The sequence below is a fragment of the Petaurus breviceps genome, unplaced genomic scaffold, assembly GCF_028583685.1.
Source record: "Petaurus breviceps papuanus isolate PSGF00001 unplaced genomic scaffold, PetGlider_PUasm1.0 90919, whole genome shotgun sequence".
Taxonomy (NCBI): Eukaryota; Metazoa; Chordata; class Mammalia; order Diprotodontia; family Petauridae; genus Petaurus; species Petaurus breviceps.
In genome coordinates, this window is record NW_027187378.1 from 8,397,034 (window position 1) to 8,413,683 (window position 16,650).

A 16,650-nucleotide genomic window follows, 5' to 3' on the forward strand; every position below is an offset into this window, starting at 1 on the left:
CCACTGGATATTCTATTGAAATTTTTATTTTGCCATTCCCAGAACAGAGCTGGCCATTTCTACAGTCCTCTACACTTGCATCTATTGCACCCTTGTCCTATCACTGCTTCTGACTTGCCAAATTCCAACCCTGGATTACTCACATCATCTGCATCCTCTGGTTCACATGGTGCTGAATAAATCTGATATAAATCATGCAACTCAGCTATCTAGGTCCATTACAAAATAATGTTAGATGAGTTGTAGTGAGAGAATCCTTTTACTCTTTCCTAATTCTCTATTCTGCTTCTCCTGGACACGGATCTCAATGCTCTCTTCTTTTCTCTCTCAAAATTCCTACTCATCACCTCTTCTTCTTAACCTCATACCTGAGGACCCCAGTTGATATTTTGCTAAGGAGACTGAGGGTATTCACCATGAGCTCCTTCTTCTCTATATCTCAAAATTACTTTCCCCCCCAAAACTTCTAACACTTCCCTTCTTTACTCCAGTCTCTGATAATACAGTGGCCCTTCTCGATGAGGTCAGCCCTCTACATGTCCTCATGATCTCTGCCATTCTTTATTTTTTTTAATCAACTTCATCATTTCTTCTCTCTAAACTCGATTCTTTTAAAATTTATTGTCTCTGTCACTGCTGCCTAAAAACATGTAGAAATCTCCTCCATATTAAGACAAGAAGAAGAACAACACCACACACACACAACATGACACCAGACACCACCATGCTTTAAAGCTATCATTCTTTACTTCTTCTTTCCTCGGCCCAATTTTCAGAGTTGTCAATGATTTCTTAATTTCCAAATGAGCTGTTCTTTTCTCAGTCCTCACCCTTTTTGATCCCTTTGCAGTATCTGACACTGTTGACCACTCTTCCGATCTGCCTTCTTGGCTCTCCTCCTCTCTGACTGCTTCATCTCAGTCTCCTTTCCTTATGCCCTTGTAACTGTGCGCATACCCTCAGGCTCTGTGCTGGACCTTCCTCTAAGTGTCCCTTTTTACACTCTCAGTCAGTGAAATTATCACTTCAATAGATTTAATTTTTATCTTTATGCAGATAATTCACAGATGTATATATTCAATCCTAGTCTCTAAGCTCCAGTCTCATAACACTGGATGTCCCAGAGACATCTTAAACTCAGCATGTAAAAAAGAAAAAAAATCTTTTCATCCTCCTTCCCCACAATTACATGCCTTCTCCCACATTTCCTCATTTCTCTCAAGAGCACTATCATACTTCCAGTCTTCCAGGTTCACAACCTGTGTTTTCCTTCCTTCCCATTCTCTCTCACCCTACATATTCTATTAGTTGCCAAATCTTGCTGTTTTAACATCTACAACATTTCTTACATCTGATAAGTATCTGATATAGCTGACAGCTTTCCATTCTACCAGAAGGAGTATGAGGACATATCACCTTAATTCTGGTACTCATCATTTATTGCCTAGACTATTGCGATGGCCTCTGAATTAGTCTCCATACCTCATGTCTCTGCACTCTAATCCATTCTCTGAAGAGCTGCAAAAGCAATTCTCCTTAAGTGCAGATTTGACCATGTTACTATCCCAACACAATAAATCCTAGTGGCTCCCTATCACGCCCAAGACAAAAACAAACTCATGTTTAACTTTTAAACCTTTCACAGCAAGGCCCCAACCTATCTTTTCAGTCTCATTATAGAGTACTCTACTGTACTCTATGGGGCAGCCAAACTAATTTTGCTTTTCTTCCCACATCAGTCCAATGCCCCTTCTATTCTCCCAGACCTGGGATACATTCCCTCATCGCCTTTATCTCATAGAATTCTTACTTCCTCCAGGACTTTACCATTACAGAAATTATATAATTTTTCAGTCACCAATGTTTTTACAGTGTACATATTAAATATCTCTTGATTCCATCCCCCTCATTCTATCTTCCTTGCCACCAACCTCATTCCTTTTTTTTCCTAAAATACTATGACCACTTTTTAACTGGTTTCCTTGCCTCAGTCCCTCTCTTCTTGCTGATGGAAATGATCTTTTTTTTTTTTTTGCCTTTTGCCTTTTTGGAGGGCAGTTGGGGTTAAGTAACTTGCCCAAGGTTACATGGCTAGTTTTTTTGTGTGGGTGTTAAGTGTCTGAGGCGGGAACTGAAATCGGGTCCAGGCCGGCACTGCACCACCTAGCCGCCTCAGGAAATGATCTTCCTGAAGCATAGCTCAGATTATGCCCTTAACTAAAAAGCTTCAATTATTCCCCATTCATTATTGAATGAGCTTCAATATCCATAACACAGCAGATAGTTTAATGGCATTTAGCACACTTTATTATGAATTATAATTAGTCATGTATATGTATCATTTCACTGACTAGACTGTGAGCTCCATCAGGGTAAGAATACTGTCTTATTTTTCTCTGTGTCTCTCATAGCACCCAATGTATAATGCCTCAACAAGTGTGCAAAAAATAGCTATTGAATGAACTCTGGTTTTGAAGGGATCTTTGTTCTTCTCTAATTTGACCTTTTCACTTTATAGATAAGGCAACTGACCTCCTGAGAAGGTAAGTTACTTGTCCAGACAGACTGAAAATTAGTGTCAGAACCACGTAGTTCCTTGGAGTTCTTCTCTCTATTGGACACAATAAAAATTCTCTCAGGAATTTGTGCTATTTCCTAGGGAAGCACATATATTAATGTGATGATAAGGCTTGGTCCCATATTAGAGATATAGATATTAAGGGAAAGCTCAAGTTAACATGATTAGTGTGAGAGTTTACAGCTGAGCTATCCTGAAACATCACATTTGCCATCACTTTACCTTTTGAGTTTTCTTTAAAATATGAATTTTTTGATCTAGAGATATATCCTTCATCATTTTCAAATAATACCTGATGTTGTCCTTTGTATATAGAACTATTTTTAAAAGGATTTTAAAAATTGTTTCTCCAACAGTGGTACTGGATTTTACTGAGTTATCTAAACCTTCTCTCTGATTTCCCTCACCACCACACATCCATCTGAACATGTGTATGCATGCATGCACACCTCCCCCCCCTCCCCCTGCCATATATACACTTTTACACATATACATCTGGAAGGTCACAGGATTTACAATTAGAGAATTAAGTATTTCTTTTACTTGAAAATATGTGGCCTATATTAGGATACAAAATATATAACTTTGGCTCCATGAATACCAGACTCTAGCTAACTGAGAAATTACATCATGAGAACAAAATTCAAATTGGATCAGTCAGTAATGTTTACTGGATGTGTGGCAGAAAAAGACCATAATTCTGCTAAATCAAAATTCCATTTCTAGAACTGTCTTGAGAGAGAAACAAAGTAATTTAAAAAGGCAAATAAAACTTCCCCAGGACAAAAAAAAGGTGTCTGTCTTTTCACTTCCGATTATTCTTAAATAGTTATGATGATCCCATACTGTAAATTTTTAGTTAATTAATTCTAAATTTTTAGCAACAAGATTCTTAACCTCATCCTGTATTGAACACCATCTGTCTGTGATGAATATTTAGCTTTCACTCACAACCTGCTTCCTAGTCCTTCCTTAACTAAATGTAGCTACTTTAAAGAGATGAAACTTTTCCATTCAACCAGAAGGGATATGAAGACATATTCTATAAATAGGACAGTTTTATTACTTTGTAATCTCCTGCTGCCATCTCCTGTGTTAAACGAAGACGCCACTTGTCACTTTGGAATAAGAATTAATAATGCCTCTGATAGGAATGATTTTTATTGGTCAATCAGATTGGATATTTCCTAAATGAAAAAGAAAATGGGGGAAAAAAGTTGATCTCTTACCTCTAAATGACTCCGGCGTTCTGCAATTACTCTCTCATCTTTATTCCCAAAGAGCTTCTTTGGGGGGAATTCTAAAGTAGCAAGCTGAAATGTATAAGAAAGGATACATTAACATCATACTCACAGGTTTTTAGTAGAAATAGATATTTTAATTTGAATTATGAAGTGGGAGTCAACATAGTTTAAAAGGTTACCAAATCAGGGGCCCCAAGTTCTTGTCTTGAACTGTATCACTAAATTCTGTGGGATTGGTCAAGAACCTCTCTAGGCCTTGGTTTTCTCACCTGGAAAACAAGAAGCTTGGCCTAGATTGTCTCTAGGGGTCTTTCTAATTTAGTCTTTGTCCAGTTAAGAATTGATGAAACAAATTAGATATTATACTGACAATTTTAAAAAAGGAGCTATCTTCTAGTCATTCCCATATGAAAAATATATTCGTGTTCTTGATTCCATATGACTACTTTGGTGTACTAATTTGCTCTTAGCAAATGTTTATGTTCAGTCAAGTTAACAAGCATTTATTAAGCACTTAAATATGTCAAGAATGGTGTTGAGGTCTGAGGATTCTAAGAAAGGCAAGAAGCAATCATCGGCCTCAAGGAAAACATCTGCAAATCTAGGTACATACTAGTATACACAGAGTATATCTATTTCAAAGGTAATTGGGAGGGGGAAGGTAGCAATTAGGATTGTGAGAGGCCTCCTACAGAAGGTGGGCTTTGGATTAAATCTTGAAGGAAGCCAAAGAAATTAAGAGGCAGATATTGCAGGCATGGGGGAGTTTGGGTGGGGAAAACAATACAAAGGTATGGGCATGGCAGATTAAGTATCTTGGTCCAGAAACTGGGTAGGTAGGCTAAGACAGTTAGACTGTAAAGTACATGGAAGGAAGTAAGAAGGAAAGAAGAGTGGAAGGGTAGGATGGGACCAGTTTTTAAGAACCTTTTTTTTTTGCTTTTTGGAGGGCAACTGGGGTTAAGTGACTTGCCCAAGGTCACATAGCTAGTTTTTGTGTTAAGTGTCTGAGGCCAGATTTGAACTCAGGTCCTCCTGACTCCTGGGCCGGTGCTCTATTCATTGTACCACCTAGCTGCCCCTAGTTTTTAAGAACTTTAAATGCCAAATAGAGGATTTTATATTTGATCCTGGAGGTAACAAGCAGACATTAGAATTCACTGAGCAGAGGGAATGACACAGTCACATCTAGGCTTTAGAAAAATCACCTTGGTGGGGCGGCTAGGTAGCACAGTGAATATGAGCACAGGCCCTGGAGTCAGGAGGACCTGAATTCAAATTTGACCTCAGACACAATACAAAACTAGCCGAGTGACCGAGTGACCTTGGGCAAGTTATTTAACCCCAATTTCCCTACCTTCCCCTCTGCAAACAAACAAAAAAATCACCTTGGAATCAGGAAGAGATTTGAAGCAAGGAAACTAGTTAGAAACTAGTTAGACCAGGGGAAAGGGTTCTAGGAGAGAAGAGGAAAAAGAAGGAGAAGAGAATAAACACTTATATAGTGTCTACTATGTCCTAGGTACTGTGCTAAATGCTTTTTACAAATATCTCATTTGGTTCTACCCTAGGGCTCTGCTATAGGAATGAAGTACTTAGCACAACACCTGTTACACAGCAGGTGTTTAATACTTGTTGATTTGAGAAAGGGACACACACACACACATACATATGAGAGAGAGAGATCATGAAAGGAGAAATACAAAGATTTGGCAATGGATTCGATATGAGGAATGAGTGAGAGGGAAGAGTTGAAGTTGGAAGCCTAGGTCTCCAGGATGATAGTGCTGCCTTTACCGGTAATGGGGAAGTCTGGGAGGGGGAAGAGTTTAGAGCAAAAGATGAATTCTGTTTTGGATATGTTGAGGTGTCTAAAAGGATGTTGGAGATAAGTGACAGTAGCTCAGGAGAGATTAGGAGAATCATCTGTATAGAGATGATATCTTCCTAAAAATACTGGAACTGAAGTAATTAGAGTCCCACCAAAAAAGGACCCTGTGAGAAAAAAATCTAATTAGTATTAAGTTTGTGTTAATACAGCAAGTGCTAACTAGCAATAGCTGTAAGGGACCTTGGAGATCATTTTGATTAACTCTCTCATTTTACAGAGATTTAAGTTATTTGATGTTTGTCTAAGACCACAGAACTAGTGAATGGCATGGCTGAAATTAGAACTAGGGTCTCCTGATTCTTATTTCCATGCTATTAAGCCATGGGCAAAAACACTAAGATTCACCATTTGCCTCTCTTCTGTAATGTCTAATTCTAACAAACAGGATCCCAAGGAGAGTCATTAAAGAATTTATATTATTATTTTAATTTAAATATTATATTAATATTTATATTATTATAAATAAGAATTTACCATTATAGGTACTAATATTGAACACATGTAGTTTGTTCATGTGCAAAAAAAAAAGTCATTTCTTTAAATGGGGATCCAAGGAGTAGAAAAAAATACCATTTATATTTTTACATATATACACTTTGATAATAAGTAGATAGACTGGAACCCTGACCTCATGATTCCTAATACAATGTTCTTTTCATGTCATCCTGAAATCATTAGGATACAGTAGCTTAGAGATTTCAGGAATGAGGCCTTCAGAAACAATACGCTGATGACTTTGACAGATGCATCTTATGATTTTACAAAAATATTTTACATCCAGCATCTCATATGATCTCATCTTTGCTCTTTCTGTATTTGCTCCCCAATCTGGCTCCTGCCCTTACATTCAGTTATTCAAACTGATCATTACCACAACAGTTTATATCTGTGTACCTGCATGAGCATGCCTATACGTACATGTTTTGCTTTGTCAAAGGATTTCTTCCTTTGGCAGCTTACCCAAGGAGTTCTGGAGCCTGCTAGCATGACAGACTTTCATCTCTAGTGCACTTTAATGAGGAAAGATACTTCTCTGACAGTCATTTGGTTTTCATTTGGCCAAGATTTACTTATCTATGAATCTCCCTCCCCCGCCATGTAGTCAGGGATTGGTTCTGAATGCTTGGCAGTCATTCTTTCACAGTTTGGTTGTTTTGTCATTTTCTTCTGTGGATGATGAAGTGATGTGTTTTATGTCAAGGGAAATTTACAAACTGGTTTTCTTGCTAAACTCAAGTGGTGAATTGAAAGGATTTCAGAAGAACTACATCACATAGAGGGAGACCTAACATCCTTCATCACTTCTTAAACAATAGTATTCTTTCCTACATCAAATAAACCTAGCTCATTATGATCTGTGTCTCAAATATATACTACTTTTTGCAATGTAAGTTTAAAAGTTGGAGGAAATCTTAAAACCATCTAGCCTAATCTCTTCATTTTCTAAAGGAGGAAATGCATTTAGGCCCAGAGAAGTTAAATAATTAGCCCAGTCATTCACTTAATATGGAACTAGAACCTACATCAGATATCCAATCCTGAGAACTTTTTTTTAAAAGTGGACAACCAAAGTAAAAGCCTCATGTGCCTAAGAGAAAGTGATCCCTTATGAAAATGGTGGATGGAGATCAAGATGGAGAAAGGTGTGGCCAGGGTACTTCTAGGACTAAAGTCATTTGTAAAATTTTGCTTGGAGGCATGGGATTTTAACTTGAGGGCAGTTCCTCTCACTCAACTATGTAAACTAGAAAAGACAGTTTGTCCACCCTAGCAATAGTTTCTAGGTGGAGTTAGGTAGATGACTCTAAGCAACAGAAGTCAAATTAATCTCACTCATGAGGCATGTAACTTGTAATAGACAACAACTGACAGGGAGTGGTATGATATGGAAAATATGGGGCACCTTAGCTACTATCCAGAATGGTACAAAAGGATATAAAGAAAATTGCATAAGGGTAGCTTTTTAAGGGGCTTAAAAGTGATATACCACATAAATTCAAGATGCTGACTACCTGTAGGTGTAATAACATCTGTGTTCTCACTTAGCTCATGATTACACACACACCTAAAGTAAAATGGAGAGCTGAGGCCATTATCTAAATTTTGAAAAGGGAACAAAAACCACTAAGACACTTTCATCAGAAGTAACCAGATAATGGAGGCAAAATTTAATATCTACCCTTAATTATCCTTGTTCTCCACTTTACTTAGCACACATGGACACAAGCTTAGAGTACCTACTTTATTACATATGTCACATGGTATTTTTTCCCTGCAGACTAAAGAATTTCCATTTTTCTAAAAACCCAATGCAGGTAAGACTGAGCTTCCATCAAGCTGATGGTTAATAAAGTATAGTTATTTTTATACAACTTGTTATAGATCAGGTTTTTCCAACTTAATGCATGGTATTAGGATCCTCTCACTAAAAGCACTACTCACTCCTTGCTTCCCCCTCACCTATCTAAATAACATTTTTTGAAACATAATATTCTTTAAGACCAAAAAAAAAAAAAGGTAGTGAAGAAAGTCTTAGGTTTGGGTGAATAATGTCTACTAGCAAATGATAACCATACCCTTTAAATTGGCCCAAATTGTGAAAGGAAAAAAAAATAACCATCACCATCTTTTTTTGGGTGTGGATAAACTTTGGATAGGATTAAAGCAGTGAAGTCTGCCAAATAAGTCAGGGAACTGAAACTGAAAACCTCCACGTGGACCTCATTGTGAAAGGCTGCTGGTGGAAGTTCAGAAAGGATTACTTTATTCTGAGATTGCATAATTCTATACTCAGCATAGCTAAAGATTTTATATTGCTTTTTTTTCATCTCTGTGGAGGCTTAGAGCCCAGGAAATTTTCTACAGTGGGAGGTAGATGGAACAAAATTTATTAAAACACCCTACCAGATGTGGCACTGCCTCCAGGCCTCTCTAGGATATAGAGAAGACAGTTAAAGCTACCCTTCCCTAAATGCATTCTGAACAGGAAACCATGGTGGGAAACAGAGAAGGAACTGTGTGCTATCTTGGCATCCTCCCTTGCTTCTGGTGATCTTGGTGTTTTGGGTTCTCATGAGAAAGACAGGAGTGAATAGCTGCTGATGGAAATACATGGGGAAGCAGAATTATTCTCAGAGATGTTCTGAAGGTGTGGCACTGTGAGTTATGAAAATTGGCCTTAGAGTTCTTCATATTTTAGCAAATATAGTACTGGGAGTCATTAGGAAAATAGATCCATAACAACCAAGACTGCCAGCATCCTCAAACTCAATGTGTCCAAAATGGAACTCATCTTTTTCCCCATTCTCCAAACTCCCTCTTCTTCCAAACTTCCATATTTCTGTTGAGAGTACCACCATCTTTCCAGTCACCTAGGTTCCTAACCTCAATTTCTACTTCTCCCTCATATATAGTCAAATGACAGGTCTTGCCCAGTCTACCTGTAACATCTTTAAATCAGTTTCCTTTTCCTTGCTCATATGGGCCATCAATCTTGTTCATCCTGCACTACTGTAACAGCCTTCTAAAGCAATAATAGGCATTGTGTTAAGAGGTTGAGATACAGAGAAAGGCAAAAGTAGTTCCCACTCTAAAGGAATTTACAATCCAGTGAGGGAGACAATATGCAAACTAAGTGCAAATAAGATATATATATAGGTAAATTGGAAGTAATTTCAGGGTGAAGATTAAGTGGGTCAGGAAAGGCTTCTTGCAGAAGGTGGAATTTAGTTGACACTTGAAAGAAACCAGTATGTCTCCTAATTGGTCTCCCTTTAAGAGACTCTCTGCTTTCCATTTCCTACTTTTGTTGTTATTGTTGCTATCTAAAGTAAAAGTCACACTATGCTACTTCCCAACTCAAACTGAAGTAGCTTCATATTGACTCTAGGATTAAGTACAGACGCTTCTATTTGTAATTTAATGCCTTTCACAACCTACCTTTCTGACATTATTATTATTATTATTAGATGTTCCTCCCCATCATTCACTTTTCAGTACAGCCAACCTGGCCTTGTGGTTCCTCATATAAGACATTGCATTTCCCATTTTCATGTCTTCTTTGAGATGGGATCTTTGGGCTAGATGTTCCTCAGACTTGCAATGAACTTTAATTCCCCTCTGCCTCTTAGAATCAGTCATTTCCTTTACTAAAGAACCACTTTCTGTATAAAAATTCCTGCAGCTGCTAAAACTATCCTTCTTATAAACAAAACAAAGCAAAAAAAACCCCTTGCATTTATTTTGTGTGTACTTATCTATGTATGGGTTTATTTATGTCTTTGTTCTAAGCCAAGCATAGTACCCAACACATAATTCAAAGGATAAGGACTGGTCCCACAATGTCTGGTATAGGGAAATACTGTAAGTAAAAAGAATATATTTTAATTTCCTTTATTCACCACTCATTTATTTTATAATTATAATTGGAAATATCACCTTCATTTCCCTCTAAAACTAACCCAAAAATGAGAATTTGGTAATGAAAAATAGTATTGTGACAGTCTACAGTCTATCCAGGACCCAAAAAATCAGTTGGCTACACAGAGATGTCAAAGACACTACATTACAGCAGGCATCTAACAACACTCCTGAGTCTACAAGAACCAAAATAAAATGTAACTGGAAAATATTTAACTAAGTAAAAGCACAATAAAACAAAGATAATGTTAATATGTGGTTTTCTAAGTCAATATGCAGCCAACATATATCCTCATGCACGGTTCAGTGGCCCCCATTTTGATTTGAGTTTGTCACCACTGGGCTACAAGTACATCAATAATATACAATGAACATTGGGATATTTGGGTTCTAGTCTTGGCTTCCTCTAGATTACTGGAGAGATCATAACAAATCACTTAACTTCCCTAGTTAGGTGGCATAGTAGATAGAGTACAAGGCCTGGAGTCAGGAAGACTCCTCATCCAGAGTTCAAATCTGGCCTCAGACACTTACTAGGTGGGTGACCCTGTGTAAGACACATAACCCTGTTTGTCTCAGTCTGCCCATCTGTAAAATTGCTAGAGAAGGAAATCATAAAGTGCTCTAGTATCATCGTGAAGAAAACCTCAAAGGGGTCATGAAGAGTTGGACACAACTGAACAACTAATTTCCCTCTACTTTGGTTTATTCATCTATTAAATGATAAGGATGGGCTAGATAATCACTCAGTCTCCTTCCAACTATAAAATCTGATTTAGTATAATTGGGTCTCAGTTTTCTTATCTGTAAAAGGAAAGATGCACTCTTGATAAACTTTAAGATTCTTTCTATCTCTGACAATCAATAATTCACACAATGACTACTAAAATCTTTCAAAGATGAATTAAAAGTTCTGAGCATGCACAGCCTACTACTATATATTAAATGACACATCAATGTTTTTGGTTATATTGCTATTAAGGAATATAGTCAGGGGCGGCCAGGTGGCTCAGCGAGTAAGAGCACCGGCTCCAGTGTTGGGACGACCTGGATATCGAATCCCGGGCTCAGACACTCAGCACCACACCCAGAAATAACTGGCCGTGTAACCTTGAGCAAGTTACTTAACCCCGATTGCTTAATAAAAAAAAAAAAAAGGAATATAGTGACTTAAAAGAAAATAGTGGGGCTCTCATTTGAAGCAATGCTCAAATCCACGGAAATAGGATTGAGACCACACTGATAAACAGAGAAATTTATTCGTGTTGCTTTTCAAAAGGTTACAGAAAAAGAAAGAAACAGAAAGAAGTGGGTCAGCAGTATTCAAGGGGAAAAAAATACTTCAAATTGCATCTTCTCTTGCAACAAAAAGGTAGTGGTTTTTACCCTGTTGAGATGGTAGGAAATGGTGCAAGGGTTATTGGAATTCTTATAGGGAAAATGACAATTACAATAAAAGTAAATGGTCATATATGACTGGAATAAATTGGGATATTATTTGTGAGGAAAATGTTAGCTGTGGAGAAGAGAAAATTTAGCATCAGACCTAAGGTGATCTTGGTATAATACAAAATCATGCAATTTGATTACATAGAACACAATAGAGGAAAGAAAGATATTGGAATAAAACAAAGTATTTCATTAGTATAAGAGAAAACCAATATAAAATGTACTTTATTCTTTAATTTAGTAAATAGTCAAAATGAATGATGAAATAAATTTTAATAAATTTTAATAAATTAAAAGAATAGAATGAATAACTTTAATTTAGTTCCTGCCAATGTCCACAGAGAATATCTTTTCCTTTGTCAAGTTCTTATATATTTCTGGTTTGAGCTTTGAGTTTTCTACTTTGGATTTTTTAGCATCAAGTTTCTAACTTAAAATAAATCTATAATATGAGCAGTCCACATAATCAAAAAGGCCAAAAAAGTCATTTTGAGCAAGGCAGAGAATTTTAAAATTATCTGTAATCCTTCTGGAGAAAGGGAAAGCCCTAAAATTTCTTTTGGTTTTTCCTGTTATATATGAATCCTACTTAATATTCTTTCTGTTGATTATACTTTATCACTTCAAGAAATTGTAATTTCATTAGTATGAGTTCTGTTTTCATTGATGCAGTTTGAAATCTTTTGATGTCTTATTGAGTCAACTTTGTTATTACCAAAAAAAAAAAATCAACTCTGTTATATTCATCTTGCTATGGAATGATTTTAATGATGAGTCTCTCTGAATCTACTTAGACCTGTTCTACCAATCAATCAGCAAGCATTTATTAAACACCTATTAAAGTACCAGTCCCTGTGGTACTTGCTGGGGATAGAAAAATAAAACTGAAATAGTACCTGCCCCAAAGGAGCATACAGTGTATCAAAACCAAAAATAATAATAATATTTTTTTTTTATTTTAAGCAATTGGGGTTAAGTAACTTGCTCAAGGTTACATGGCCAGTTATTTCTGGGTGTGGTGCTAAGTATCTGAGCCCGGATTCAATCCCTAGGTCATCCCAACACTGGAGCCAGTGCTTTTACTCGCTGAGCCACCTGGCTGCCCCTAATAATAATATTAACAACAATATTAATATCTAGTATTTATATACCTCCTACTATATGCTAAGGCACTACATTAAGTACTTTATAAATACCATCTCATTTTGTCCTGACAACATCTCTGGGAGGGAGGTGCTATTATTATCCCCATTTTACAGTTGAGAAAACTGAGATAGGCAGAGGTTATGTCTCTTGCCCAGAGGTTCACAAAACTAGTAAGAGTCTGAGGCTGTGGCTGCCTAGACGTGTACATATGTAAGTATATACCAATTAAATAGATGGTAATTGGGGGCTTAGGGGGTACTAGTAGCTAGGGGAAGAAGGGAAGGCCTTATGTAGGAAGAGATGCTTGAGTTGAGAAGTTCTAAGAGGCAGCAGTGAAAAGTGCATTCTAGGGGTGAAGGAATAGAGAGCCTGATCAAAGATCTATAGAAGGGATTCTACAGAGTCAAATCTAAGGAAAAACAAGAAGACCAGTTTAACTAGTCTACAGGGTATGTGAAGGGGGGCATAGATAATAAGGCTGAAAAAGACAGGTTAAAGTCAGGTTAAAAGGGCTTTAAATGCAAAATAGAGAAGTTCATGTTTGAACTGACAGGTACAGAGAGCCACTGAAACTCTGTGAGTTGAAGAATGACACTGTCAACCCTTTGCTATAGAAAAATAACTTCAGATAGCTATGTGACATTGGGCAACTCACTTAACCCTATCTGCTTTGGTTCCTCATCTGTAAAATGAGCTGGCAAAGTAAGCAGCAAACTATTCCAGTACCTTTGCCAAGAAAACCACAAATGGGGTCACTGAACAGCACCAATACCTGCTTGGAGGATGGACTAGAAAAGGGTGAGATTTGAGTTAGAAGGCTATTAGGAGGACCGTGAAATAGTCCAGGTGAGATGCAATCAATGTCTGCACTAGTGATCCAGACTCAGATCTGAAAACACAAGTCTAGGACCCCAGCCTACACCATACCATTTCTTTCAACACTAATATTCTCCTTCTTGTCTCCTTTCAGGGCATGATCCTCAGCATTTACTCACTTGCCATGTTTTCTTTTATAAGGTGTTCCATTAGCAAATGGATTGAATCATGCTCTCAGACAGCCAAAGGAAGCTAGTAGAATTCCCTAGGCTAAGATTAAAACTATTCTTCCAATTGCCTATGCCTGGTGCTGTCTCAAAGTCCATGGTCTCAGATAACTATTTGACTTAGTGCCCCAGGTCTGCACACTAAACCAGAGGTGCCAAATTGAAAAAAGAAAGGGGATCCCTTATGGTCTCATACTGACTTAGAAAACCACGAATTAGCTTTCTCTATATTGTATTGTCTTTTTACTTAACTTGTTAAACATTTCCCAATTATAGTTTAATTGGGAACTGCTACTTTGATAGTTTTGTTCTAAACCATGCTAACTTGATGTGAGTTGCCTGGTATGGATCTGATGGCACAGAGTTTGAGAAGTCAGGGTCACTTCCACACCAACTGAATATTACCTCATCTTTTGTGCTAGGCCCTATACTGCACAGAGGATTAGGGATTTAGGAGGAGTCAGACAGATGTAATAAAGTGTAATAGGAATGTAAATTTTTAAGATCTTCCCTGCCCCTAGGCTAAAGTGCACCTGGATGGGGTGGGAGGCCTGTTTTTCAGTAGATACTTTTTGATTGGCCAGTGTGTCCAGAAGGTTGTTACATTATCTGAGCCAGGGGCAGGCTATATAAGCCCTGATGTGTATCTTTGTTTTGGGGCTCACTTTGAGAAGTGTTCTGTGATTTGATCAGATGAGATTCTGGAAAGCCGTTGTTGAGAGCCCCCTGGCTTTGAAAAACCCAGATGTTGATTTGGTATGGATGTAATGCTTGGACAGTTTGGAAACCTGTCTACTTGATCTGTTTCTCTGTCTTGATAATTCTGTCTGTATACTCTGAAGTTTGGGGTGCTGACCTTTTTCCTCTGAACTAGGTAAACGATACATATTTGACTGATTAAAGTAAGCTTGTTAACCCATTGTGAGTTGCTTTCCTTTAACAAAGCAGATCTAAGAACCTGTGTTGGCAGCCACCCTGGGGACGCTGGGGTGCTTGCTGCTACATAAAGATAAGAATTAGGGCTAGGAAAGTAGAGGATAAAGTACTGGCATCCTCACTTAGCTTTTGTTCATATGCTAACTTCATTTCTAGATCAATAAAAGAAAATGATGGGGGGGGGGGGGTGGCCAGGTAGCACAGTGAGTAAGAGCACCGGCCCCAGTGTTGGGATGACCTGGAGGATTGAATCTTGGCTCAGATACTTAGCACCACATCCAGAAATAACTGGCCATGTAACCTTGAGCAAGTTACTTAACCCCAATTGCTTTAAAAAAAAATCAGAGGAGTCTCCCCTCTTTACTCCAGTAGCCATAAAGCTCATGTAGAGTATTTTGTGAACAGTCCCTGGAAAACATTTGGTGATACAGGCTCATAATTAGCGAGGTACTGAGGGTACAAGCAAATTCCCAACACTAAGTCAAATAGTTGTCTGAGACCTTGGACTTTATATCAGCACCACACATAGGCAACTGAAAGAACATATTCAATCTTAGTGTAGGGAATTTTGCTAGCTTCCTTTGGCTATCTGGGTATAAGCTTCTCCCTAACAGGGAGAAATACAATTCTTTTAAAGCATAGTTAAAAGCTATGGGTGAGTCACCACTTCTAGTCAGGCAGAAGACAGAAGCTATCAGCAGAATGTCCCAGGTTAGGATTAAGTTTATTTTATGTGCCACATCTATGCAGCTTTTGACACAGTTGGTCACCCTCTTTTCTTTGACTCTCTTTTCTCTCCAGGTTTTACAGATATCAGTCTCTCTTGGCTCTCCTCTGACCTACGTGAACTCTCCTTCTCAGTCTCCAATGCAGGATCCTCATCCAGGTTACGCCTAACATGGGTGGCCCACAGGGCTCTAACCTGATTCCTCTTCTTTTCTCCCTCCACACTATTTCCCTTAGTGATCTCATCAATTTCCACGGATTCGATTATCACCTCTAAACTGATGATTCTCAAATCTACTTACCCAGCCCCAACCCATCTGCTGACTCCCAGTCTTCTATCTCCAATTGTCTATAAGATATATCAAACAGGATGGCTTGCAAACATCTTAAATTCCACATATTTTCCCCTCCACATCCTTTCCCCATTCAAACTTCCCCATTATTGTCCAGGGTACCACCATTTTCCCTGTCCCCCCGGCTTCCAACCTAGGTGTAATTCCCAATTCTTTACTATTGTTCCCTCCTGTCATGTCCAATCTGTTGCCAAGGCCCATCTATTTTATCTTTGAAACATCTCTCCAATATGCCTCCTTTCCTCTAATAATAATGATACTATCTAACATCTATATTATGCCAGGCACTACTTTAAGTGCTTTGTAATTACTATCTCATTTGATCGTCACAACAACCTTGGAGATGGGTGCTATCATTATTCCTCCCACCCCCAACATATCCACAAACATACACTTTAGGGATGAAGAAACTGAGTCACTTGCTCAGAGTCACACAGCTAACAACTGCCTGAAGCTGTATTTGAATTCAGTTCTTCCTGACTCCAAGCCCAGTGCTCTATCTACTAGAGCATCTAGCTGCCCCAGTATCCTTTGATACTGCAGTCACTGTGGTGTAAGTCTGGATTATTGCAATTGCCTGCTGGCTGGTTTGCCTGCCATTAGTATCTCACCATTCCAGTCCACCCTCCACTCAGCTCCCTCCTCATCAATAAACTCCAGTGGCTCCCTATTTCTATTCAGCTGTCAAAATTATTTTCCTAAAGCACAGATCCAACCATGTTACCCTCCTCCTCAATAAACTCTAATGGTTCCCTATTAACTCCAGGGTCAAATATAAAACATTCTGGTGTTCAAAGGTCTTTATAACCTAGGGTCCCACTCCCCTCCATTCTAGTCTTCTATTAGCACCCCCCCCCAACCCCAC

At 38.2% G+C, this 16,650-nt stretch overlaps 1 protein-coding gene across 7 annotated transcripts in view; it reads right to left on the reverse strand.

Moving 5' to 3' along the window:
- KIF16B (kinesin family member 16B) overlaps positions 1 to 16,650 on the reverse strand; it is a 401,835-nt gene that overhangs the window by 60,684 nt on the left and 324,501 nt on the right. For 6 of the 7 annotated variants that reach the window (XM_069075448.1, XM_069075446.1, XM_069075444.1 and 3 more), the window contains one exon: positions 3,808 to 3,891. In XM_069075448.1, coding sequence (XP_068931549.1) covers positions 3,808 to 3,891 — 84 coding nt within the window. Of the gene's footprint in view, positions 1 to 2,532; positions 2,612 to 3,807; positions 3,892 to 16,650 lie in introns of all 7 variants that reach the window. The other variant, XM_069075451.1, reaches the window with a different exon arrangement.